Source organism: Polypterus senegalus, chromosome 9 (assembly GCF_016835505.1).
Source record: "Polypterus senegalus isolate Bchr_013 chromosome 9, ASM1683550v1, whole genome shotgun sequence".
NCBI classification, from domain to species: Eukaryota; Metazoa; Chordata; class Cladistia; order Polypteriformes; family Polypteridae; genus Polypterus; species Polypterus senegalus.
In genome coordinates this window covers 10,970,078-10,994,991 of record NC_053162.1, presented here as the reverse complement: position 1 = coordinate 10,994,991, position 24,914 = coordinate 10,970,078, and the positions used below count along the sequence as shown (strand labels likewise).

At 42.4% G+C, this 24,914-nt stretch overlaps 1 protein-coding gene across 2 annotated transcripts in view; it reads left to right on the top strand.

The window, feature by feature from the left end:
- The window catches only part of adgrd2 (adhesion G protein-coupled receptor D2), a 452,918-nt gene that overhangs the window by 172,984 nt on the left and 255,020 nt on the right, over window positions 1-24,914 (top strand). For both annotated transcript variants that reach the window (XM_039762694.1, XM_039762695.1), the window contains exons 17-18: window positions 1,531-1,684; window positions 21,121-21,254. In XM_039762694.1, the coding sequence (XP_039618628.1) occupies window positions 1,531-1,684; window positions 21,121-21,254 (288 nt within the window). The remainder of the gene's footprint in view (window positions 1-1,530; window positions 1,685-21,120; window positions 21,255-24,914) is intronic.

Genomic DNA, 24,914 nt, shown 5'->3' with positions numbered 1-24,914 from the left:
TCGAAACGTAACCATCGTAGGTTATGAGATGACGAGGTGCTGATTAGTTTTGGAGCCAAATCGTGCAAGAGGAAGAGGCCCTCTGAAGGAACCCTCAAAAAGCATAATTCTGTAATTCATTATGAATTGCTATCGAATGACTACTGTATGATCAGAAAGATCACAGCGGTAAATAATGACTGAAATGTTATAGAATAGTCTGGGTAACTTGGTTCCTAGAGCGCAAAGCCTACTGATGCTCACGTCCGATTTTTCCTTCATGTGTTTTGGTCCTACATCTTTTTTCAACCTCCGTGTCCGCCTCTATTTTGATCATTTTCGATGTCTTTATTCCTCGTTCTCTACAACGTTTCGAACGTTTTGATTTTTCATCACACTCCTTTTCCTTCTCTAAGAAATAACTAATTTCAGTGAGTTCTTTCGCTGCTAAGATCCTCCAGGCATCATGCTGGGTAAAGCAGGACTACTGACCATCGACATCCATCAAATTGTGGTGAAGCGTAGATCAGGGCAAGGAAATAAAATGATTTCTAAAGCTTTGAGAGTTCCTAGGTGTAAAGTGGCCACCGTAACTGGAATAAAGTTTGGAATCAACAGGACTCTTCCTAGAGGTGGCCATCTGGCCAAAACTGAGTCATCGGGCAAAACCGGGCCTCGGTCAGGGTGGTGACTAAAACCAAATATTTCAGAAGTCCTGTGCTGAGATGGGAGCACCTTTCTGAAGTAAAACCATCTTAGCAGCTCTCCATCAATCAGATGTTTTTGTTACAGTGGCGTGCAAAAGTTTTCAATCCCCTTGAAAGACATACATGCTTTAATACATTTCATCATGAAAGTGATATCAAGTATAAATCTAAGGATTCTAAATGTGCAGAGAGCTGGAATATCACACATTTAACGTGTTCTGTGTGGCAATTGCTGCCTGCAGCTGCTGTCAGGTTAGGAGGAGCCCCAGAAGGATATAATGATTAACAACTGGGTCAGTTTTAAGATGACGTTTACGATGGTTTGCTTTAATGATATCAATGATGTTCTGCACGACAAAGGATCTGTTCACCTGTTTATCATTCAGTGCTTTGAATGTGAACTCTTCTGCTGTAACAATACATTTCCCAAAGTCACGATAAAGCATCTGTAGATATTTAATTGAAGAAGAAAAACTCCAAAATTAGTGATTGGTTAATTATTCAAGCCCTCCTCATTCTTTTTTGTTGAGACCCCTTTTGCTGCAGCAACAGACTTCATTCTGTTAGGTATGTAAACGGGTCCCATTTTTGCATAGGAGTGTTCAGGAGGGATTATTCTCCATTCTACTTTATAGAGACCCTCTAGGTTGGTGGGATGGCACCTCAGGACAGCAATTTTCAGATAGTGCCTCAGCTTCTCAGTAGGGTTAAGATCAGGGCTTTCACTCGGCCATTCCAAGACCTTGATTTTGAAGGCAATGATGGAGGACTTTCCTCAGTAAATGAAGGTGAAGGGGCCTGAAATGTCATAGTGTCTCTAAATGCTCAATCTTCTCTCTTTTAGGAGGCGTGCATTGCAGTGACGGCTCTACTGCATCTTTTCTTTATGGCATCATTTACCTGGATGCTAGTTGAGGGTCTTCTCTTGTGGAGCAAAGTGGTGTCTGTGAACATAAGTGAAGACAGGAGGATGAAGTTTTATTACATCATTGGCTGGGGTAGGTGATGCTTGGCCTCATTACGGGAATTCTATTTATCTATCTGTCATTAAGTGTCTTTCACTATCTATCTATCTATCTATCTATCTATCTATCTATCTATCTATCTATCTATCTATCTATCTATCTATCTATCTATCTATCTATCTATCTATCTATCTATCTATCATAGTGCCTTTCCTATCTATCTATCTATCTATCTATCTATCTATCTATCTATCTATCTATCTATCTATCACATAGTGCCTTTCCTATCTATCTATCTATCTATCTATCTATCTATCTATCTATCTATCTATCTATCTATCTATCTATGTATCTATCTATCTATCTATCTATCTATCTATCTATCTATCTATCTATCTATCTATCTATCTATCTATCTATTATATAGTGCCTTTCCTATCTATCTATCTATCTATCTATCTATCTATCTATCTATCTATCTATCTATCTATCTATCTATCTATCCTTTCTGTCTGTGGAATCTCTGTCTGTCGTGCCTTTCCTATTACTCTGGTCTGGGTACTCTGGTCTGTGGTTGTTGGTCGCAGGTTCGCTCCGTTCGTTTGGGTATCTGTGAGTTTTTCTCGTTTTCTTTTTCTAACTTTCTTTACTATCAGTTTTATGTATAAAGATTTTTTTACTGATTTGCCATTTATTTGAAAGTATATAGTTTATTGTCAGTGGTTGTTGTAATAGTCGGACGCGCTGCGGCTTGCCGCCATGGCCACGTCCCGAGCAAGGCCTCCAGGGCTTAACCCGCGAAATTTTGAACATCTTTCCAGAAAAAATGGAATTAAAGTAGTTGTGGACCCGATGGTCTCTGTTGAGGCGTGTGTTGTTGAGGTGGCGAAAAGAGTTGGCTGTAAGAATGTGAAGTCAGCATCCCGAATGAACAAAACTATTGTACTGTTCTTAAGCGACGAGGCTATGGTACATACACTAGTGCAGGAGGGCCTGGTGATAAACGGCTCGCTAGTCCCGGATCTGCCTTTATCGACTCCTGCTAAACGAGTTATCATTTCAAATGTTCCACCTTTTTTGAAAAATGAGATTTTATTAAACGAACTTCGCAGATATGGTGAAGTCATATCTGATTTAGTAATGATACCGCTTGGCTGCCGCTCTCCGGATTTAAAACATGTCATGTCTTTCAGGAGACAGGTATACATGATACTAAATAACTCGCGTGAGGAGCTTGATGTGGCCTTGAAATTTAAAGTAGAGGGTTTTGAATATATTGTATTTATCTCTACAGAATTAATGAAATGCTTTAAGTTTGGTCAGACAGGGCATAAAGCGAGTCAGTGTAAGCGGGGTGAGATGACAGACAGCTCGGATAAGCTGGGACCGTCTAGTGAGCACAGAGAGCACTTTGGACAACGAAGAGAATGAGTCGGTGATTAGTGACTCAGAAATGGAAGATCAGAGTTACGATTCTGATGAAGCGGATGAAGATCAGGGTGAAATAACAGTGGTACAAAGTATCACCGCAGGCCCGGGACATGAAGCAGGGGAGCCGGAAGCGTCCAGCGGTGAGCCTGCGATAGAAAATAAACAGATGGCTGAAATGGTTACGGGCATAGCGAAAACTGCCTGGCAGATTAGTGTAAGTAGTGGGAATAAGAAGGCTGAAGTCGGCCATGAAGAGGAGGAGAGGAAAGTATCAACAGTGGCACCAGGGGTCGAAAGTTGTAATGATGACTTTGCCGTGCATCTCCACAAGATACCCATCAACAGTGCTGCCAGAGCCAGAGACGCACTTGTTGGGGGGCGGAGGATAGCGCGCTGGCTATGCAGTCATTGACTGATGAAGGTACACACGAGACGGGGGCCGATGGAGAAATGCTCGTTGAAGACAGTAACGATGAACACGGTTTGGTGAAACCAGAAAAAGAAAAGAGCAAACAACCAGTGGTGGACGAGCCAAGAAGAGCACGAAAACTGAGAGTGTAGACGACGCCGCTAGTGGTCTGCAGCAGACAGACGACACTGAAAGCACAACGAGAGAGGAAGGAGGCGAGGACGGCAATGAATCTGACCCGTCGATCAGAGTTGATCTGTCATCTCACTCGAGCTTACCTGGGGCTTACAGCACAGAAAACATTTTGCGTTTTCTAGAGTTTTTAGAGGGGAACCGCGGGGTCAGCATAGTTGAACACTTTCCTGATCTCCATCTGTTTCTGAGCTCGGCGAAGCAAGTGCGGCGGCGGGCTGCAGAACTAGGCATGACCTCCAAAGAGAGAGTCCGATTAAAGAACATTATAAGCAAAGTGAAACGTTCTTTAGAAGCGCAATCATGATGGCAGTTTTAATGCGATTCCCCGTTTCTTGGGTTAATTTAGTGTTGTTGACCGCTACCCTATTTTCCTGTGCAATGCCTGTCTATTACCTGTGCTCATTAAATGTGAACGGCTGTAGAGATCTGGTGAAAAGAACGGCGCTATTTGAGCACTTAGCGCAAAAAAGGATTAATGTAACCTTCCTTCAAGAAACACACACTGATGAGGCTAATGAGTGGCCAGGGGTGGCACATCATGGCTCAAATCTCAGTGCAGGAGTCACGATCCTATTTTCTAAAAGATTTGTACCTGACAGTGCGGTTTGTACGGAGTTAATCCAGGGGAGGCTGCTGAAGGTAGAAGCACAGCTGGGGGAGAAGAAGTGGGTGTTCATTAACGTTTATGCCCCAAATGCAGGGACTGAGAGAACTCACTGCTTCTCAGTTTCAAATGATGTCCTGGGGACATGTGACGATGATGAGCTGGTGTTTGTGGGGGGCGACTTTAACTGCACAGAGAATGCACAGCTGGACAGGAATGGGCTAGAACCGCACCCGGGGTCCGTCCAATCACTGAGGTCTGTGGTCACCAAAAATAATCTCCTTGATATTTGGAGGGATTTTCATCCGGGGGTCCGGCAGTATACGTGGGTGAAGGGCTCAGCTGGGCTGCTGTCTATGGCTCGACTTGACAGATTCTACATCCAGAAACATCACAGGAACCTCATAGCTAACTGCTCCATTCTTCCAACTGGTTTATCTGATCACTGTCTTGTTTCCCTTCAAATCTCTTTTCTATCTGCTCCTTCTGTTAAATCCTACTGGCACTTTAATAATAATCTACTGAAAGACCCCCACTTCATCAACTGTTTCAAATACTTCTGGACACAATGGAGATGCAAAAGAAGACCTTCTCTTCACTGAGGCAATGGTGGGATTGCTCAAAAACCGAGATATGTGTATTGTGCCAACAATACACCGAGCAGACCACCAGGGATGTGAATGCGGCCATTTCTGAGCTGGAGAAGGAAATTGAAGAACTTCATTCAGTTTTATGTACGAACTTTGATGGCAGCACTTTTGAGTCCCTTAAAACTAAAAAACAATTATTGATGGACCTTATGGACAAGAGAGTCACTGGCGCACTCGTACGCTCGAGAATGCAGTCGTTCACCCAGATGGACGCTCCCACACAATTTTTTTTTAAACTGGAAAAAACAATTGGCCAAAGCAAGACCATTAACTGTTTAAAAAATGACAAAGGTCAGGACCTGCTGGAGTCTGAAGCCCTTCGATCCTGGGCACACCAGTTTTACCAGTGACTCTTTTCTGCGGACATTGCAGAGGTATCTTTGGACTTGTCATGCTTTCTCCAGGACTTACCTCAAGTTCCAGACGGAGAGAAGGACATCTTGGAAACTACGATCTCTCTGGATGACTTGACCACAGCTTTGAATGGGCTGAACATTGGGAAGTCCCCAGGAATTGACGGGTTGCCTGTTGAGTTTTTTAAAGCCTTTTGGTGTCACCTTGGTGCTGATCTGGCAGAGGTTTTCTGTGAAAGTCTGCGAGTGGGTGAACTGTCCCTTTCCTGTCGCAGGGCGGTTATCACACTAATCCCAAAGAAAGGAGACCTCACGGAGCTAAAGAACTGGCGCCCAGTAAGCCTGCTGCGTGCGGATTACAAAATCTTCTCCAAGGCCCTGGCTAACCGGTTAAGAAGAGTCATGGCGAGTATCGTGAACCTGGAGCAGACATACTGTGTCTCCAACAGGTGCATTCTTGTGTGAACTTGAACCCGGACACAGACGGATGGACATCGTTAGTTAACCCAACACACGTATTTATTTACAATATTTACAGTTTGTGCACTTCCCAGTGCCTCTTGCACCGTTTCCCCAATGTCCAGGCCTCACAGTCCTTTGGGCCTCCTCCAGTCCTCTCTCCAGCTCCGTCTCTCTTCCACCCGACTTCCGCTCTCGACTGAAGGGAGGCGGCCTCTTAAATAGGAACCCGGATGAACTCCACCTGCTCCCCAGCACTCCTCCGCAGACACGCCCCAGTGTGGCGGAAGTGCCGGCTGCACACCCGGAAGCCCTCCGGGTGTCCCCTGTCTTCTTCCCCCCAGCACTTCCTGGTGTGGCAGAAGTGCTGGGCCAGGCACCAGCCGCCTGGCGGTGGCCACTGGTCCCTACAGGGCTGGGCTTCCAAGCCCTCTACCCGTGGCCCCCAATGTAACCAGGGCGGTCTCCCCCTCTCGGTCTGGAGGAGGCACAAGCCCTCCTCCGGTCCTCCTGGGCGTCCCGGCGGGCTCCAGCCCCGGCCGGATGCCACAGTGCCCCACCGCTAGCGAAGACATGTGGGTCCGAGCGGCACTTCCCGAAAGGGCAGCACGTTCCCAGAGAGGGTCCTACTATGTCCCCAGGGTCCAACACGGCACCCTGGGACATCTTATTTCGGCACCCCCTCCGATGCCAACGCGCCCCCTTGGTCTGCGCCGCTCTTCGCCCGCCGTCCCCACCAGCCGGGGCGCCATCGGCCTCCCGGCGGGGAGCCCTCCCGTGGAGTGGCCCGTTCCAGGAGGGCAGGTCCCAAACAATGTCAGCTCCAGCGCTTGTCGGGGCTTTGAGCCTGTAAAAAGAGAAAAGGGATGGCCAGAAGCACTGCCAGGGCACTCACCCCAAGCGTCCTGTCGGTCTCTATACCGGCAGTGCTCTCCCCCAATATCGACAGCCCGCGACTTGCCTGGTTGGCTCTTCCGCCAGATGCCACACTTGATAACATCTTCCTAGTTCAGGATGTGATTGATGCTGCCAAGCTCTTTGGGTTTGACGCAGGTCTTCTTTCGCTGGAACAGGAGAAGGCGTTTGACAGGGTGGACCACAATTACCTTTTAGCAGTGCTGAAGGTCTTTGGCTTTGGACCTTCGTTCATTCGACACATTGGACTTTTATATCACAACGTGTTTAGTGTCATCAAACTTAATAGAACACTGACTGGCCCCTTCAAGGTTACCAGAGGGATACGTCAGGGCTGCTCTCTGTCCGGTATGCTCTTCTCGCTGTCCATCGAGCCGCTACTACAACAGCTTCGCATCCGCCTTCAAGGTCTGAACAACCCTCAGTGCCCGAATTTACAGCTCAAGGTGGTCTCGTATGTAGATGATTTGACTGTGTTCATCTGTCATCCTGGAGACATCACGGCGCTGAGATATTGCCTGGATGAATTTGAGAAACTGTCATCGGCAAAAATTAACTGGGATAAAAGCAATGCATTTTTAATTGGCAACTGGAGGGATGGAGACCCACCGGGCCTGCCTGATGGTCTTAAGTGGAACAGGAGAGTCTTCAGATACCTGGGGGTGTTTTTAGGACAGGGAGGTATAGCTGAAGAAAACTGGATAGACTGGGTGGAAAAAGTTCAAGCCAGACTGAAGAAATGGAAATATCTTCAAAAAGAGATCTCCTGTCGAGGCAGGGTCCTCATTATTAATAACTTAATAGCCTCCATGTTCTGGCATAAATTACAATGTATTGACCCCCAATATCTGTCATCAAGAACATCCAGGGCATTATTTTAGATTTCTTTTGGGATGGCCTACATTGGGTGAAGCGCAGTGTCCTGTATCTGCCTGTAGAGGAGGGCGGTCAGGGACTCATTGACTTGGTGAGCAAGATGGAGGCCTTTAGGTTGCAGGCGTTACATCGGCTCTTATACGGCCCTGAGCACCTGCTGTGGAGACAGCCGGCCTTTGCCTTATTTCATGGGGTAAGGAGTTTAAATTTTGCTCAACATTATTTTTTATTACACTCTGCCATCGTTGTTGGGTCTGACCTGCTGGAATTTTATCAATGTGCACTTCAGGTCTGGCACAGAAAGTTCAGGAGGACCAGGCTGAATCTGGAAAGTATTTTTTGGTTTTTGGAAGAACCTTTAGTATGGAATCCTGTTTTGGACTGTTTTCTGAATCATTCATATCAATTCTTTTATACAAAAGAATTTTGAAAATAAGACATTTAATTGATATATACATGAGGTGCTGGCACACCTCTGCCCACCTAGCGACTGTCCTGGGGATCAGATCAGTACGCCTGGTTGACATTTTTCTTAGTCAAGTACAAACAGCACTGCGGAGGTCAGGAGCGAGTTCACTGTGTGACGAGTACTTCACAGGTGAGGGGACACCAGAGGCAGAGATGACATCACCCACCATCATTGTAAGACCACATGTCACTGACCACACTGACAGACCTGGACATCTTCTCAGATTTGGGACTCTGGTCGAGAAAGACTTTGAACTCTTTAACAAAAAAGAACTTTATAAACTGTGTGTCAAAGTGACATTTTATAATCAACTGAAAGAGTTGCCAGATACTTTGTGGAGGAAAGAACTGCAGGTCTCTGAGAACATCACACCTTCATGGAGAGCTTTCTATAAACTCCCATTGCAGAAAAGACTTGGGGATCTGCAGTGGAGGATAATGCACTCGGCCTTGGCCACAAACTCATTTCTGAATATAATTAACGCTTCAGAGACTGACCAGTGCCCGTTCTGTGACACGAGGGAGACCATCTTTCATCTGTTCATTCACTGTGAACGGCTGAGGTTGTTGTTCATGTTCTTGGATTTTCTTCTAAGTGGTTTTGGTTTCTCAAAAATTAACTTTATCTTTTTGGTATAAATTATAATCAAAAAAATAGGAATAAGTCTGTTCTTGGGAATTTCCTCTTAGGACAGGCCTAGTTGGCAAACTTAATAATGAGGAGAAATAAAGAGAAAAAACCTCATGGGGACCAACGCTCTGCTGCTCTTCAAAGTTTTAATTAAAAGTCGACTGAAACTTGAATTCATGTACCATAAACTAAAACAATTTAGAAATGTTCAGCGACATGTGGGGACACGACAGGTACTGTGTGCTGTGGAGGGGGGCGAACTGGTGATCAACTGGGAATGAAAGTATTGGCGGGCATCAACAACATGCTCTAATTAATGTGCGGAGTAGGAGGAGTGTAAAGGGGAGTAGTGGTGGTTGTCTTATAATATACCTTTTTGTTTATCTTGAATATTGCGGAGACTGTTTGTCTTATGACTGTGTATATTGTTAATGTTCATAATAAAGTTTATTTGAATATTGAGACTGTTTGTCTTATGACTGTGTATTTTGTTAATGTTCATATCTATCTATCTATCTATCTATCTATCTATCTATCTATCTATCTATCTATCTATCTATCTATCTATCTATCTATCTGTTATGTAGTACCTTGCCTATCTATCTATCTATCTATCTATCTATCTATCTAACTATCTATCTATCATGTAGTGCCTTTCCTATCTATCTATCTATCTATCTATCTATCTATCTATCTATCTATCTGTGCCTTTCCTATCTATCTATCTATCTATCTATCTATCTATCTATCTATCTATCTATCTATCTATCTATCTATCTATCTATCTATCTATCTATCATTTGAGTGATGTTGATTAGTCACATTAAATCCCCTGCCATTCAGTGTTGTCATATAACAATAAAATGTAGGCACTTCTCTGTGTACTGGTGGTTGTGCATTAAGGTGGCATTTTTTAGGTTGGTGCCTGAAGGGTGCCCGCTGACAAGTTTTCCATCCCCTGTTCAAAAGCTTTGCCCCGCCACTCACTGAGTGTCACACACCTCTGTCCCCTACTGAGTCGCCTGCCCTCTAGAGGAGGATGTCTTCCATTTCAGGATGAAACTCTTTGTGTTCTGCATGCATGCAATAAGTATGGGATAGTTGTTAAGGCTTTGAACTTCAAACCTTGAGGTGGTGGGTTTACAATCCCACTACTGATGCTGAGTCACATGCCTCTACTTCAATTGGAAAAACAGAATAAATGGAACCAATTGTATGTCAGATGGTGTAAGTTGCCTTGGATAAAGATGTCAGCCAAATAAGTAAATCATCATAGTAAGATGAAGCAGTCCCTGTTCCTGTTTCCCCTCTGGGTTTGCTGCTCCCCAGCACTACAGATGTCCATTTTTGCTGTCAGCATGTATTCTCTCTATTCTTTTGTACTGTGTGTGTATTCTTGTACAAATAGTGCAATCAGTAATCACTCCGACCCCTTCACTTTTGTGACATTTTGTTATGTGGCAGGCTTATGTTAAAATCATTTCAATTTATTTTTCCCCCCACACTCCATATCATTTAAGACCTGTCATCTATCTCCACTGTGATTCCGTGCTGTTTATCAATGGAATCTGAAAACTTCCAGAATGACAGAGTAAAAATGGGATTTTAGAAAGCTTAGAAGAAGCTATGTTTAAAAAAGGAACATTTTCCCCTTTCTGTCTCTTATTCTACGCGTGTAACAACTTTTTTTATTCTTGTGTGGAATGTTTGCTTTGAAATTTCAGCAAACCTTTTTTAAACAATCTTTCTTTGGGCTGAGAGATTTCTTTTGGTATGCGTTCGACTCATACAGTGGATATTGGTTGTAGTTAGCACCTAATGTAAAACATTATATAACTTTTCTTCCTTTTAATATTTTTGCGGTACTTAAGCATTTTAATGTTTATTTCCCAGTTTATTTTGTGTTAAGATTTTCAGGAGGTGCGTAATTTGGCGTGCTAGAGCAAGGATGGGCAAACAGTGGCGAATTTTAAAATCTTTTGTTATTAATAGTTAATAGTTAATAATAGCAACGTCAATTTCAGAGGGCAAGGGACAAGTTTAAAACTTTTGCGATTTTATTAACAAGAAACAATGCGTGTTTCAGAACATGTGAACAAATGAGCGAGCTTGTTTATTAAGTTCCATGTGTGCAAACAGATGCTTGTGTTTACCGAAATGCACTCTGTACTGCGTGCAGGGCCGCGTTTATACTTTACACGACGCATGCGCTTGAGGACGCTGCTGCTACACAAGCGTTGTATTGTTTAACTTGCGCGTGTGCTTTACGCAAAATCTGGAAAATTCCACTAAGTTGGCAGTGCGAGATATCATCATGATGAGAAAACGTGGGCGCTTTTGCTAAGATTTTAAGAAGTGTGTTTTGAATGTTGATTGATGAAAAACACCCATGCTTTTATTTTACGAGACTTATTTTTTACTTTTTAGTACACTTTTTAACTTTCTTTTTAAAAGCCATGTTTATATTATATATATATATATATATATATATATATATATATATATATATATATATATATATATATATATATATATATATATATATATATATATATATATATATATATATATATATATATATATACTGCTCAAAAGCATTAAAGGAACACATTTTAATCAGAGTATAGCATAAAGTCAATGAAACTTATGGGATATTAATCTGGTCAGTTAAGTAGCAGAGGGGTTGTTAATCAGTTTCAGCTGCTGTGGTGTTAATGAAATTAACAACAGATGCACTAGAGGGGCAACAATGAGATGACCCCAAAACAGGAATGGTTTAACAGGTGGAGGCCACTGACATTTTTCCCTCCTCATCTTTTCTGACTGTTTCTTCACTAGTTTTGCATTTGGCTACAGTCAGTGTCACTACTGGTAGCATGAGGCGATACCTGGACCCTACAGAGGTTGCACAGGTAGTCCAACTTCTCCAGGATGGCACATCAATACGTGTCATTGCCAGAAGGTTTGCTGTGTCTCCCTGCACAGTCTCAAGGGCATGGAGGAGATTCTAGGAGACAAGCAGTTACTCTAGGAGAGCTGGAGAGGGCCATAGAAGGTCCATAACCCATCAGCAGGACCAGTATCTGCTCCTTTGGGCAAGGAGGAACAGGATGAGCACTGCCAGAGCCCTACAAAATGACCTCCAGCAGGCCACTGGTGTGAATGTCTCTGACCAAACAACCAGAAAGACTTCATGAGGGTGACCCAAGGGCCCCATGTCCTCTAATGGGCCCTGAGCTCACTGCCCAGCAGCATGCAGCTCAATTGGCATTCGCCATAGAATACCAGAATTGGCAGATGCACCACTGGTGCCCTGTGCTTTTTCAGATGAGAGCAGGTTCACCCTGAGCACGTGACAGAAGTGAAAGGGTCTGGAGAAGCCATGGAGAACATTATGCTGCCTGTAACATCATTCAGCATGAGCAGTTTGGTGGTGGGTTAATGATTGTCTGGGGAGGCATATCCATGGAGGGTCACACAGACCGCTACAGGCTTGACAAAGGCACCTTGGCTGCCATTAGGTATCAGGATGAAATCCTTGGACCCATTGTCAGACCCTATGCTGGTACAGTGGCTCCTGGTGCACGACAATTCCTGGCCTCATGTGGTGAGAGTATGCAGGCAGTTCCTGGAGGATGAAGGAATTGATACCATTGACTGGCCACCACACTTTCCTGACCTAAATCCAATAGAACACCTCTGGGACATTATGTTTTGGTCCATCCAATGCCACCAGGTTGCACCTCAGACTGTCCAGGAGCTCAGTGATGCCCTGGTCCAGATCTGGGAGGAGATCCCCACAACACCATCTGTCATCTCATTAGAAGCATGCACCGATGTTGTCAGGCATGTATACAAGAACACAGGGGCCATACAAAGTGCTGCATACAATTCTGAGTTGCTGCAATTAAATTTTGGCAAAATGGACTAGCCTGCCACATCATTTTTTCACTCTGATTTTTGGGGCGTCTTTGAATTCAGGGCTCTGTAGGTTGATCATTTTCATTTCCATCAAACGATGTGGCATCCTTTCGTTCCTAACACATTACCCAGTCTATATCAGTATAGATATCCAGTAGGATTTCTTTTTCCCATTGAGATCTGATGTGTTTTCAAAGTGTTCCTTTAATTTTTTTGAGTAGTTTATATACACAGAGGAACCTTGGTTTACAAGTAACTTGGTTTACGAGTGTTTTGCAAGACGAGCTAAATTTTGTAATAAATTTTGACTTGATAAACGAGCGATGTCTTGCAATATGTGTAGTATGGATGCTGAGCATCATATGATCACAACTGAGCTGATGGTCTCTCTCTCTCTCGCACGTCTCTCTCTCCCCTTGTCTGGCTCTCTTGTGCACTCGTCTCTCTCTCCTTATCTCGCTCACTCGCACGCGCGTTTCTCTCTCTCTCTCTCTCTCTCTCTCCCTGTCTGTCTCTCGGGCAATCATCTCCTCTTCTCCATCTGAGTCTGTGTGCCTCACTCATATAGTCAACATCCGTAAGAGCGTATACTGTTTACTACAGCATTATGACTGTGTGTGCGTGTGCGCGAGTGAAGTGCGAGTCCCCATCTTGCGCCCCAAAACACGAAGCTGAGTCTCAGTACTTTAACAACACCAGCTCAGTACTTTAACAACACCAGCTTTATTCAGCTTGAAACAGCAACAGCGCTGTTATTTATTGTAGCGGTATAATGTTCCTTGTATCACCCATCGACGGCAGGCGCTTATAGCATGTCTGATCTTTTTGGATACGCTTATATGGCGAACTGCTACAGCGCTGGGAGACAGCGTTTGCTTTGGGACACTCTTCCGCGTGTCGTCCTGTTGGGTGGAATCTCACAAGAGTTTAGAAACTCACTCACACCAGCCATGATTCTTTTTAAAGGTAAAGTGCAGGTTAATTTGTTTTATGTATTTTTACTTTATATTTTGTATTAATCATTTTTAAATGAATAGTTTTGGGTTGTGGAATGAATCATCTGAGTTTCCATTATTTCTTATGGGGAAATTCACTTTGTTATACGAGTGCTTTGGACTGCGAGCACGTTTCTGGAACGAATTATGCTCGCAAACTGAGGTTCCACTGTATACACACACATATATATATATACACATACAAGGTGGTCCAGATCTACTAATTATGCAGATCCAGATCATCTGGATGACTTTCATTTGACGATTCCAGTTCGGTGCAAACACGATTCTTCATGTCGTCAGTTCGCACACTTCTCGATGGTCCTGGATTTTTCGGGTGATTTTCTATGTAATAAACTTAATAAGTTATAGCGTAATGAAAATTGCATAATTAGATCTGGACCATCCTAAACATCCAAAGTCGGAGAGGTTTTTGAAGAAACTCCAGAGTGCCCACTACCTCAGACTGGGGTGACGATTCATCTTTCAGCAAATCAATGACAGGAAGTCCAAGGCAATCCTGGAGTGGCCGTGACACAATTCAGCTAAAGCTCAGATTCAGACACCATAGAATGCTGAGGCTGGAGAGACTTGAAGATGGCAGTCCACAGTTGCTTCTCATTCCGCCTAGCACAGCTTGAGGGCATCTCTCAGGAAGAATGGGTTAAACTGCCCACATCTGGGTGTGCAAAGTTAGTAGAGACTCACCCAAGGAGCCACAAAGATTTGTCGCCAAAGAGGAATCTGAAATAAGGGTCTGAATGCAACTAGGAATGAAAAGTTTCAGTTTTTGATTTTTAATAAATTAACAAACCTTTCTGAAAACATCATTTTGTCATTATATGAAATTGAGTTTAATGGAAGGTGGCAAGTTTAGCTAACAACATAATGAAAGGTGCTGCATAAATACAATTTATTACTATTACAGTGGAAACTTGGTTTGTGAGCATAATTCGTTCCGGAAACGTGCTCGCAGTCCAAAGCATACGCGTAGCAAAGCGAATTTCCCCATAAGAAATAATGGAAACTCAGATGATTCGTTCCACAACCCAAAACTATTCATATAAAAATGATTAATACAAAATATAAAGTAGAAATACATCAAACAAATTAACCCGCACTTTACCTTTGAAATCAATCATGGCTGCTCTGAGTGAGACGAGAGAGAGGAGGTTATTGTGTCGGACGACTTTCACTCTAACTAATGGAATCCCTGCTATCTGTCGGCTCACTGGACTCTTCTTCTTTTTTTGCGACTTTAAAAAGGAAACCTCTCCAATGACAGTTTCTTTTACATGAAGAGTCGCTACACTTGGACACAAAATTTAAAAAAAATGCTTTACGCACTGTAAGGTTTCTAAACTCTTTTGGGATTCCACCCAACGGGATGACATGCGGAAGAGCGTCCCGAAGCAACCGCAGGCTCCCAGCACTGGAGCAGTTCGCCGTAAAAGCGAAGCCGAAAAGATCGCGGACATGTTATAAGTGCCTGCTGTGGATGTGTGATACAAAGAACACTATAAATGCAGGGCACAGGATTACTTGGCCACTAATCTGGCCCCGACCCTGCCTGGCTGCTGTGTCTGTGTATAGGAGAGCGGCAGATCACGCTACAATAAATAACCGCGCTGTTCCTGTTTCACGCTGAATAAAGCTGGCGTTGCTAAAGTAAAGCCGCTTTTCCACTGCATAGTACGGCACAGCATGGTTCAGTACAGCTCACCTTGGTTCGGCTCAGTTCGGTTCGGTTTGCGTTTCGACTGCAGTTTAGTACCGCTTTAGAGTGGGCGGGATTATTCACGTGTCGTTCTAGTTGCGCCACCTCTACTGCCGTGACACCGTGGAACTTTTACAACAACGCGCAGACAACAACAACACTTTAGCTCGACGATGCGCAAGGGTAAGCATCTAAAAAAAGCACATCACTAGCTAACTTTTCTCACTGTTGCAAAGCATAAAATGAACTTAACTGCCAGTGTAACATTAAAATGCTGATTCTGTATATTACAGATCGTCCACATTTTGCAAAAAAGTCGCCACAACAGACCATCTGTTTGGACATTTAACCGTGTTTCAGAGTGGTGGGATGTGATTGTTCCCGGTTTTACAAACACTCAGTGGCTGGAGAACTTTCGAAACTTCCGCGTGTCTGTACCTTTAAAGAAAAGAATAGCCAGTGACGCAGTAATGACGATTTTCTCCGACCAATCAGTGACCAGCAGAGTTTACACGTCACGTTTTGGTAACGGTTCGGCACGCTTGGAACCTCGGCTGAGGTGGTACTAAAAAACGGACCAGGTACCAGGTACTGTTCCCAGTGGAAAGCCCCGCAAAAGTGAGCTGAACTGAACCGTGTCGTGCCGTACTATGCAGTGGAAAAGCGGCTTAAGAGTGCTGAGAGTCACGTGTGCTTTGCAAACGCTAGAGTCTGTTGAGAGTTGTTGGTTTGTTCTGTGGTGTGAGATTTACATTAAAAAAATACATTTTGCTCTTAAAAACTTGGGTTTTGGTTGCCTCTAAGGAACCGTGTGGGAATTTTCAAAGCTTTTTTCCCTTTAGAAGGGTTTTTTTTTGCTTTTTTTTGCCCGCACAAGAGCAAAAGTAGCTGGGTGTTTGGAAGTGTGCTTGGAAAAGTTATTTGTACTTGTACTTGTTCTTTTTCTTGTTATCTGTATTTGAATTAGCATTGAGGCGGCAGGGTAGAAAGCAGCAGTAACTGATATCGGCATTTGTAAATAAATAACCGCGTCGTCGTAACAGCGATTCCTTAGTTTAAAGGAAAAGAAAAAGGCCGCGCTGACTTCAAAGCAGTAAAGGTGGAAACTCAGTAGTGCGCAGGTAAGCGGCCTGCGTTAAGACACCGATCAGGCACAAGGAGCAGTAGGAGCAAATAAGGTAGTAAAGTTTTATGTATTTGTTTATTTTAGATTAAACAGTCCTTAGCGGTCCAGAGGCAGAACAGTTAAGTGGGCGACAGCGTATTGGTTCATTAATACGGGGGAATACAAACAGTGCGAGTGAAGAGCTTATAAGTAAGAAGAGCGCAAAGTTAGAAGAAGAGACAGAGAAAAGTAAAGTTAACCTCATAGAAAGGCAAACAGCAGGCAGCTGAGAGGGAGAACAGTACAGGAGCTTATATCGTTAAGGCAGCTTAGTAATCCCAAATCAAATTTTAATAATGAGGCCAGTGCAATGCAAGTCCTGTTGGATGTTGGACTTTTTACATGATGGTTTGGAAGAGCCAGTTGTCTATGAGGGCTACATCTGCAAGAGATGCCAGCTGATCCAGCACCTCGAGCTCAGGGTCGCTGAACTGGAGGAGGAGTTGGCTGACCTGCGTTGTAATAGAGAATTGGCGGACTTGGGCAGATTTGTGGCAGATGAAATTTAATGTCAGTAAATGTAAAGTATTACACATAGGAAGTAAAAATATTAGGTTTGAATACACAATGGGCGGTCGGAAAATCGAGAGTACACCTTATGAGAAGGATTTAGGAGTCATAGTGGACTCCAAGCTATCAACTTCCAGATAGTGTTCAGAAGCCATTAAGAAGGCATACAGAATGTCAGGTTATATAGCGCCTTGATGTGTGGAGTACAAGTCCAAGGAGGTTATGCTCAACCTTTATAACACACTGGTGAGGCCTCATCTTGAGTACTGTGTGCAGTTTTGGTCTCCAGGCTACAAAAGGACATAGCAGCACTAGAAAAGGTCCAGAGAAGAGCGACCAGGCTGATTCCAGGTCTACAGGGGTTGAATTATGAGGAAAGATTAAAAGAGCTGAGCCTTTACAGTTTAAACAAAAGAAGATTAAGAGGTGACATGATTGAAGTGTTTAAAATTATGAAGGGAATTAGTACAGTGGATCGAGACTTGTATTTTAAAATGAGTTCATCAAGAACACGGGGACACAGTTGGAAACTTGTTAAGGGTAAATTTCACACAAACATTAGGAAGTTTTTCTTTACACAAAGAACGATAGACACTTGGAATAAGCTACCAAGTAGTGTGGTAGACAGTAGGACGTTAGGGACTTTCAAAACTCGACTTGATGTTTTCTTGGAGGAAGCAAGTAGATAGGACTGGCGAGCTTTGTTGGGCTGAATGGCCTGTTCTCGTCTAGATTGTTCTAATTCTAATTCTAAAACTACTGAGACTGAGCCTCGTGTTTTGGGGTGCAAGACGGGGACTCGCACATTACAGCACACACACACGGTCACAATGCTGTAGTAAACAGTATACGCTCATATGGATGTTGACTATATGAGTGAGGCACGCCAACTGAGCCTGAGAATGGGAAACGATTACCCACAATCCCGTAGCGAGAGAAAGAGAGAGAAGAACCATTAGCTCAGTTGTGATCACCTGACGCTCGGAAGACAAAGCATATACAGTACGTACTTCTTGTATTGCAAGACCTCGCTGGTTTATCAAGTCGAAATTATTAAACGTTTTAGCTCTTCTTGCAATACACTCGCAGACCAAATTACCCGCCATCCAAGGTTTTACTGTGTAATAAATTTGTGTGGAAAGTGAGGGGCTTAATTGATCTGCCAAGACCTGAAGATTGCAGGTTACACAAGCTTCACCACCAAACGTAATTGAGCTTGAGGGGATATGCCAGGAAGAATGGGATAAACTGCCCAAATCCAGGTGTGCAAAGATTGTAGAGACACACTCAAGAAGCCTGAAAGCTCTAATGGCTGCCAAAGAGGATTGTGAATTAGGGATCTAAATATATCTATGAATGAGAAATAAATTTACAAAGCTTTCTGAAAAAGTTTTCATTTTGTCCTTGAAGGTAATTGAGTGTAGTTGATGGACAACAATGGCAAATTTATCCATTAAAAATCTACAATGCAATAAAGTGTGCAGAAAGTGAAGGGCTCGATAAGATGTGACAGAACCTGCAGATGGCAGTTCACAGATGCTTCTCATCTAATCTAACAGAGAAGATTGAGAAGATCTGCCAGGAAGAATGAAATAAACTGACCCAATCCAGGTGTGCAAAGCTTGCAGAGACATTTTTAAGAATACTGGAAGCTCAAATTGTTGCCAAAGAGGCTTCTGAATTAAGGGTCTGAATATTTCTATGATTGAAAAAAAATTTTCATTTTGTCATTGTAGGTAATTGAATGTAGTTTAATGGACAGTAATGACAAATTTGGCTGTTTAAAATTACATCTGCAGCACATTGAAAGGTGATACAGTCATATGAAAAAGTTTGTGAACCCCTCTCAGCCTGCATAATAATTGACTCTCCTTTCAACAATAAAGATAACAGTGTTACGTCTTTCATTTCCTAAAACATCAGAGTACTGCGGTGTTTTCCGAACAAAGATTTTTAGTGAAGCCGTATTTAGTTGTATGAAGTTAAATCAAATGTGAAAAACTGGCTTGTCATTATGCTGATTTGAATGCCTGTCACTGCTCAATGCTGATTACTTGGTATGATGAGCTTGTTAAGCCTTGAACTTCACAGACAGGAGTGTCCAGTCATGAGTGGTCAAAGGTATTCAAGGTGGTCAATTACAAGTTGTGCTTCCTTCCCTTTGACTCTCCTCTGAAGAGTGACAGACAGCATGGGATCCTCAAAGCAACTCTCAAAAGATCTGAAAACAAAGATTGTTGAGTCTCATGGTTTAGGGGAAGGCTACAAAAAGCCATCTCAGAGGTTTAAACTGTCAGTTTCAACTGTAAGGAATGGAATTGGGAAATGGAAGGCCACAGGCACAGTTGCTGTTAAACCCAGCAGGTCTGGCAGGCCAAGAAAAATACAGGAGCGGCATATGAGCAGGATTGTGAGAATGGTGACAGACAACCCACAGATCACCTCCAAAAACCTGCAAGAACATCTCACAGCAGATGGTGTATCTGTACATTGTTCTACAATTCAGTGCAATTTGCACAAAGAACATCTGTATGGCAGGGTGATAAGAAAGAAGCCCTTTCTGCACTCACGCCACAAACAGAGTCGCTTGTTGTATCAAATGCTCATTTAGACAAGCCAGATTCATTTTGGAACAAAGTGCTTTGCACTGATGAGACAAAAATGGAGTTATTTGGTCAAAACAAAAAGTGCTTTGCATGGTGGAAGAAGAACACCGCATTCCAAGAAAACCACCTGCTACCTCCTGTCAAATTTGGTGGAGGTCCCATCATGCTGTGGGGCTGTGTGGCGAGTTCAGGGACTGGGGTCCTTGTTAAAGTTGAGGGTCGGATGAATTCAACCCAATATCAACAGATTCTTCAGGATAATGTTCAAGCATCAGTCACAAAGTTGAAGTTACGCAGGGGTTGGATATTCCAACAAGACAATGACCCAAAACACAGTTGGAAATCTACAAAGGCATTCATGCAGAGGGAGAAGTACAATGTGCTGGAATGGCCGTCACAGTCCTCTGACTTGAATATCATCGACAATCTACGGGATGATTTGAAGCAGGCTGTCCATCAAATTGAACTGAACTGGAGAGATTTTGTATGAAGAATGGTCAGAAATACCTCCATCAGAGTCCAGACACTCATCACAGGCTATAGGAGGACAGCGTCTAGAGGCTGTTAGATTTGAAAAGGAGGCTCAGCTAAGTATTGATGTCATTATCTCTGTTTGGGTGCCCACATTTATGCACCTGTCTAATTTTGTTATGATGCGTATTCATATTTTCTGTTAATCCAATAAACTTAATGTCACTGCTGACATCTTACTGTCTCCATAAGGCATGTTGTATATTAAAAGGAAGTTGCTACTTTGAAAGCTTAGCCAATGAGAAAGAAAAATCCAAAGAATTAAGAGGGGTTCCCAAACATTTTCGTATGATTGTATATAAATAAAATGTATTATTATTATTACAATAAAATGTGTAGAAAGTGAAGTGCTTGATAGGATCTGCCAACACCTGAAGGTGGCAGGTTACAGACACTTTCCATTCAGTGTAATGTAGCGTGAGAGGAGCTGCCAGGAACAATGGGATAAACTGCCCAAATCTTGATGTACAAAGCTTGTAGAGATTAACCCACGAAGACTCAAAGCTGAATTAAAAGTCAGAATACTTCTAGGATGGTGACATTTCAGGTTTTGATTTTTGAAAAAATTTGCAAACCTTTACAAAGCACACGTTCTTCACTTTTAACAAAGACAGCAAGTTTATCCATTTAAAAAAATGAGACCAGCGATACACTCAAAAGTGTGCAGAAAGCGAAGGGGGTCCAGGTACTTTCTGAAGCCACTGTCTGTGTGAAATGAGTGCAGAGTACCACACGCAAACAGATTCCCCCCCACTGCCTTCTGAATATAAAAAAAAAGAACAATTTGATTCGTTGTTGACTAACAACACGGAGGAATGCATGGCATGTTGATGAGTCAGTCTTGTCAATGGTCCTGCTCTTAATGTTATGCTTTCTGACCAAGAGCAGAAGGTGGGAATTTCTGGAACTCTCAACAGCACATTCTTTTTTTTTTTTTGTTTTGTTTTGTCTTATTATAATAAAAGCATGCTTTTACTCCTGCAGAGAAAAAAAAAATAATCTTTTTTTTCTGTTTTTTCTCTTTCCTATTCAGGCCTGCCAGTCATTATTGTTGGCATCACCCTGGCAACTTCGTTTAACAAGTACGTAGCAGACAATTACTGCTGGCTGAATGTTCAGACAGATATCATCTGGTCCTTTGTCGGGCCCGTTCTCTTTGTTCTATTCGTAAGTGCTTACGCTGTTCCCTTCTTTTATTAAACGTATCATATAAAGACATTCAGAGAGCACATTGTCACATGTTAATTGAGGCAGAACAAATGGGTGCAATTAAATGGAGATGCAAAGCTATTTGATGACCAGGTAATTTTTAAAGATATAAATGAAATGTTTCTGGCATCTGCATCTGCTCGTTATATTAATGTTTAGAACTTTGTTCCGAATGTCCTTGATTTATAGAATTCTGGTACACACTTTAAAAAAAAATGAAACAATATTAAGACATGCAGCTATAGAAAATAAATAAAAATAGAGAGTTCCATTGTCTGGCAGATACCAATGCTATTCACTAGCTGGTAATTCCAACAAGTGAGTGTTGCAGTGGAGCACAATTGGAACTTTTAATTACCGGTACAAACAAAAGACACTCATATCAGTAAAGTACCTGTACGGCACAGAAATATAGCATGTGACTGCTATTTAGGCAGGTCAATAAAACTACTAATCCATTACCTTTACAAGCACAGATCTATTAGTAATTTTTCCTAAGAGTGTCTTTCATTGGCTCCATCATCACAACAGAATATATTTCACAAATAGAAAAGCTGTAGAAGAAACCTTTCACGCTAATAGAGTTACCTGTATAGGCAGAAATCAAATGGTACTCCAGCACAGCAATAGCCTCGTGCTATTGAGGGTCTCATTTGTAGCCATTCATCAGGTAGGATGTGGTGGCCAGTTTATTAAGGGGGGAGGAATGTAACAACTTAAAATTGGAGCGAAGCTGTAGGTAAAGGAGGGTGGAATTAATGAGGACAGTTCATCATGTTGGGGTCGAGTTCCACGTGGGAAATGTTGTTTATTCAAACTAGGGTGGAGGACACGATCTACACCACCACCTGATCATTGATGGATTAAAGGCCAGAAGTCCACATGACCGTCATCATCAAGTTTTTCCATGTGAAGCTTGAATACCATGAGGACTGATTGAGGTCATTTATGTTAGGTGGAATATCTAATGGTTCACGAGGCCTTGGAACCCCTGCAGATTTTATTTTATTTTTTTCTCCTTTTTTTGTTTTTTCTGTCCTCCCTGGGCATCCAACCTTACTTTTGTTCTATGTTAATTAGTATTACCTAGTTTTATTTTCTTATATATGTTGTCTCTTTTCTCTTTCATCGTCCCGAAAAGCACTTTGAGCAATATCATGTGTATGAAAATGTGCTATAGAAATAAAGGTTGCTGTTGATGATCTGCTCCAAAAGGCTGGACAAAGCTGGCAGCACTGTGAGGATTACATTTCTTGATATCTCCAGTGCCTTCAATACCATCCAGCCATCCCTGTTTAGGTGGATGAGCCTCTGGGGTCCAGGATAACCTGTTCTGTTTCAGCCGGGGGCTTCAGAATGACTCATTCGTGTCTGTTTTGTTCAAATATATATTGGTTTTGTTACCTGTATGAACTACAGTGAAATAAGTTTAACGCGAAAACGCTTAAGACGAAATATCGATTAACACGAAATAATACAAACTACTATGTTTTTTCATGCATTTTTTTCTCTTAACACGAAACGAAAATCGCTTAACACGAAAAGATTTCCCTTCTGGGAATGAACAAAATACGGAAAACACCAGCCGCGCAGGCGAGATTTAAGAGAGGTGTGAAATGAAAGAGAGGTGGCTTCACATGTTTCGTAGGCTTTGAAATACCCTCGGAATAGCCTGTGACACGAGCCAATTTTGTTCATCTACGCTACTTTCACCCTCCACCCCAACAAACGCCACACAAAAAACATCTCGTCTCTCATCAGTTGGCTTTGGAATTCGGTGACGAGTACATCGCAGTGTGAGTAAAAATCAGTGAGTTTGGTTCGCGTTTTTTGTTTTCTATTTTAGAAGATTTCTTTTACGAGCACAATGGCAAAGAGCTCAGGGGGAAAGCAAACTGCTATTTCGCTTATTAACCCTTATCAAGCGGGGTCATTCGCTTGTAATTTGACTTCTCCAAATTAGAATCATTGCTGTTATTGAACTATCTGGAGTATAAACACATGTTTGGTCTCTTTGTAAAGGTCACATTCTCTAGTTTCACCCTTAGTAGTCAGAATCACTGTAGGTGTGACTGATCAAAAGTTAGGCACATTAGAACTCACAAAAAAAAACGATTTTTTTTGTTCTCGCCTAAGTTTTTTTGTGAAAATAAAGGCCTCTATAGCTGGGGACAGAAACACACTATGTACCAACAGAATAACTTGTTGACTACTCACATTTCAAATTTGAAAAGAATACCTGTCAAAATGACATTTTTACACCAGTTTTTATGTGGGCATGTCCAGGGTCTTTTTAGAGGGACCTACGGTTTATCCATTATCCACATTTTGGAATGTAATAACTTTTGAATGCTTCAACCCACAGATATCAATGAGGGCTCTACTGAAAGCTTACACCTAAAGGAATCTATATCTACACACAGTGTCACTCTATTAGTTATGGAAATTCATATTCCATACTAAAAACAATAAAAAATACACATTTCAATATAAAAATAGTCAAAACAAGTCTTATGGGCCAAAAAAATTTATATATTTTTACTTTTTTTTTTTAATAAAATGCACACAAACTATATACATTTTTTACAAACTGTTACAACACAGCTCAGCGTTTTTCCATGTGCCACTGATTGTAGCAATCGTTAGCAGGCAGAAAGCACAAGGGCGTGTCACACATTAGACGTCTCCTGGTTCGATTGATCACTGTCACGTCGCGTACGTGCCTCTACGACTTAATCGAGAGTGTATTTACGTTTATCTGTACTTTTATCCATATTTAAAATGCAAAAAAACTTGGTGAAGTCACAATAAACAACCACGCACAAGTCTGCAGACTGGCACAAATGCCAGCTTCGCGCAGCTCGATCGGTTTTGTTTACAAGTTGGCATGGCAAGTTACATATCGGCGTGCTCAGCTGCTCATTGGCTGTAAGTTTGGAGTGTCACTCACAGCGTCCAATCAAACTGGTAGATTCTACCAGGGTTTGGAGTTGTGCGTCATCGTTCAGCTATCTGTGACACTCGTTGGCTATGCGAGGTGCCAGTCACCCCCCAGACCCCTCGTAATTGGCCAACTTAGGTGTCAATCAGAAGCTAACACTTCCGTGTAACATGCTTTATTGCCGACAGAAACAAATTACGTCTGATATGGCCAACAGAGATGAAAAAAAAATGTCGGAGCTAGTCTCAAGTTAAGAAACGTTTTCTGGAGTTTTTGTCCCTTTGAGGATCTATCGTGTGTTTTGGACCTAATCGTTTTACTGGATTATATTCCCTGGAGCCTTACGGACAGAATGAGATCAATACTGCTCGGAAATATTGATGTTTGACTTGCAGAGAGCCTTCAAAGGTAGGAAAAGTCAGCTCTTAAAAGTATTTACTTCTCTGTAAAAAAGGATTTAGTGTCAGTGCTGTGGTTGTTGTGTGTCAAAATGGTTTATATCATCGGAAAGGCGAGACTCTGAATTTTCATTTGATGTTTAGTATGTCGAGGTGCATGACAGAGGGGCATGCACACATGGCTGTGATATGATTGTGACGTCGTCCAATCGTCGTTATGTACCGGGACCGCTACGTGTGCATGTTAAGGGCTAATTTTTTTTTTTTGTTTCTCATCTC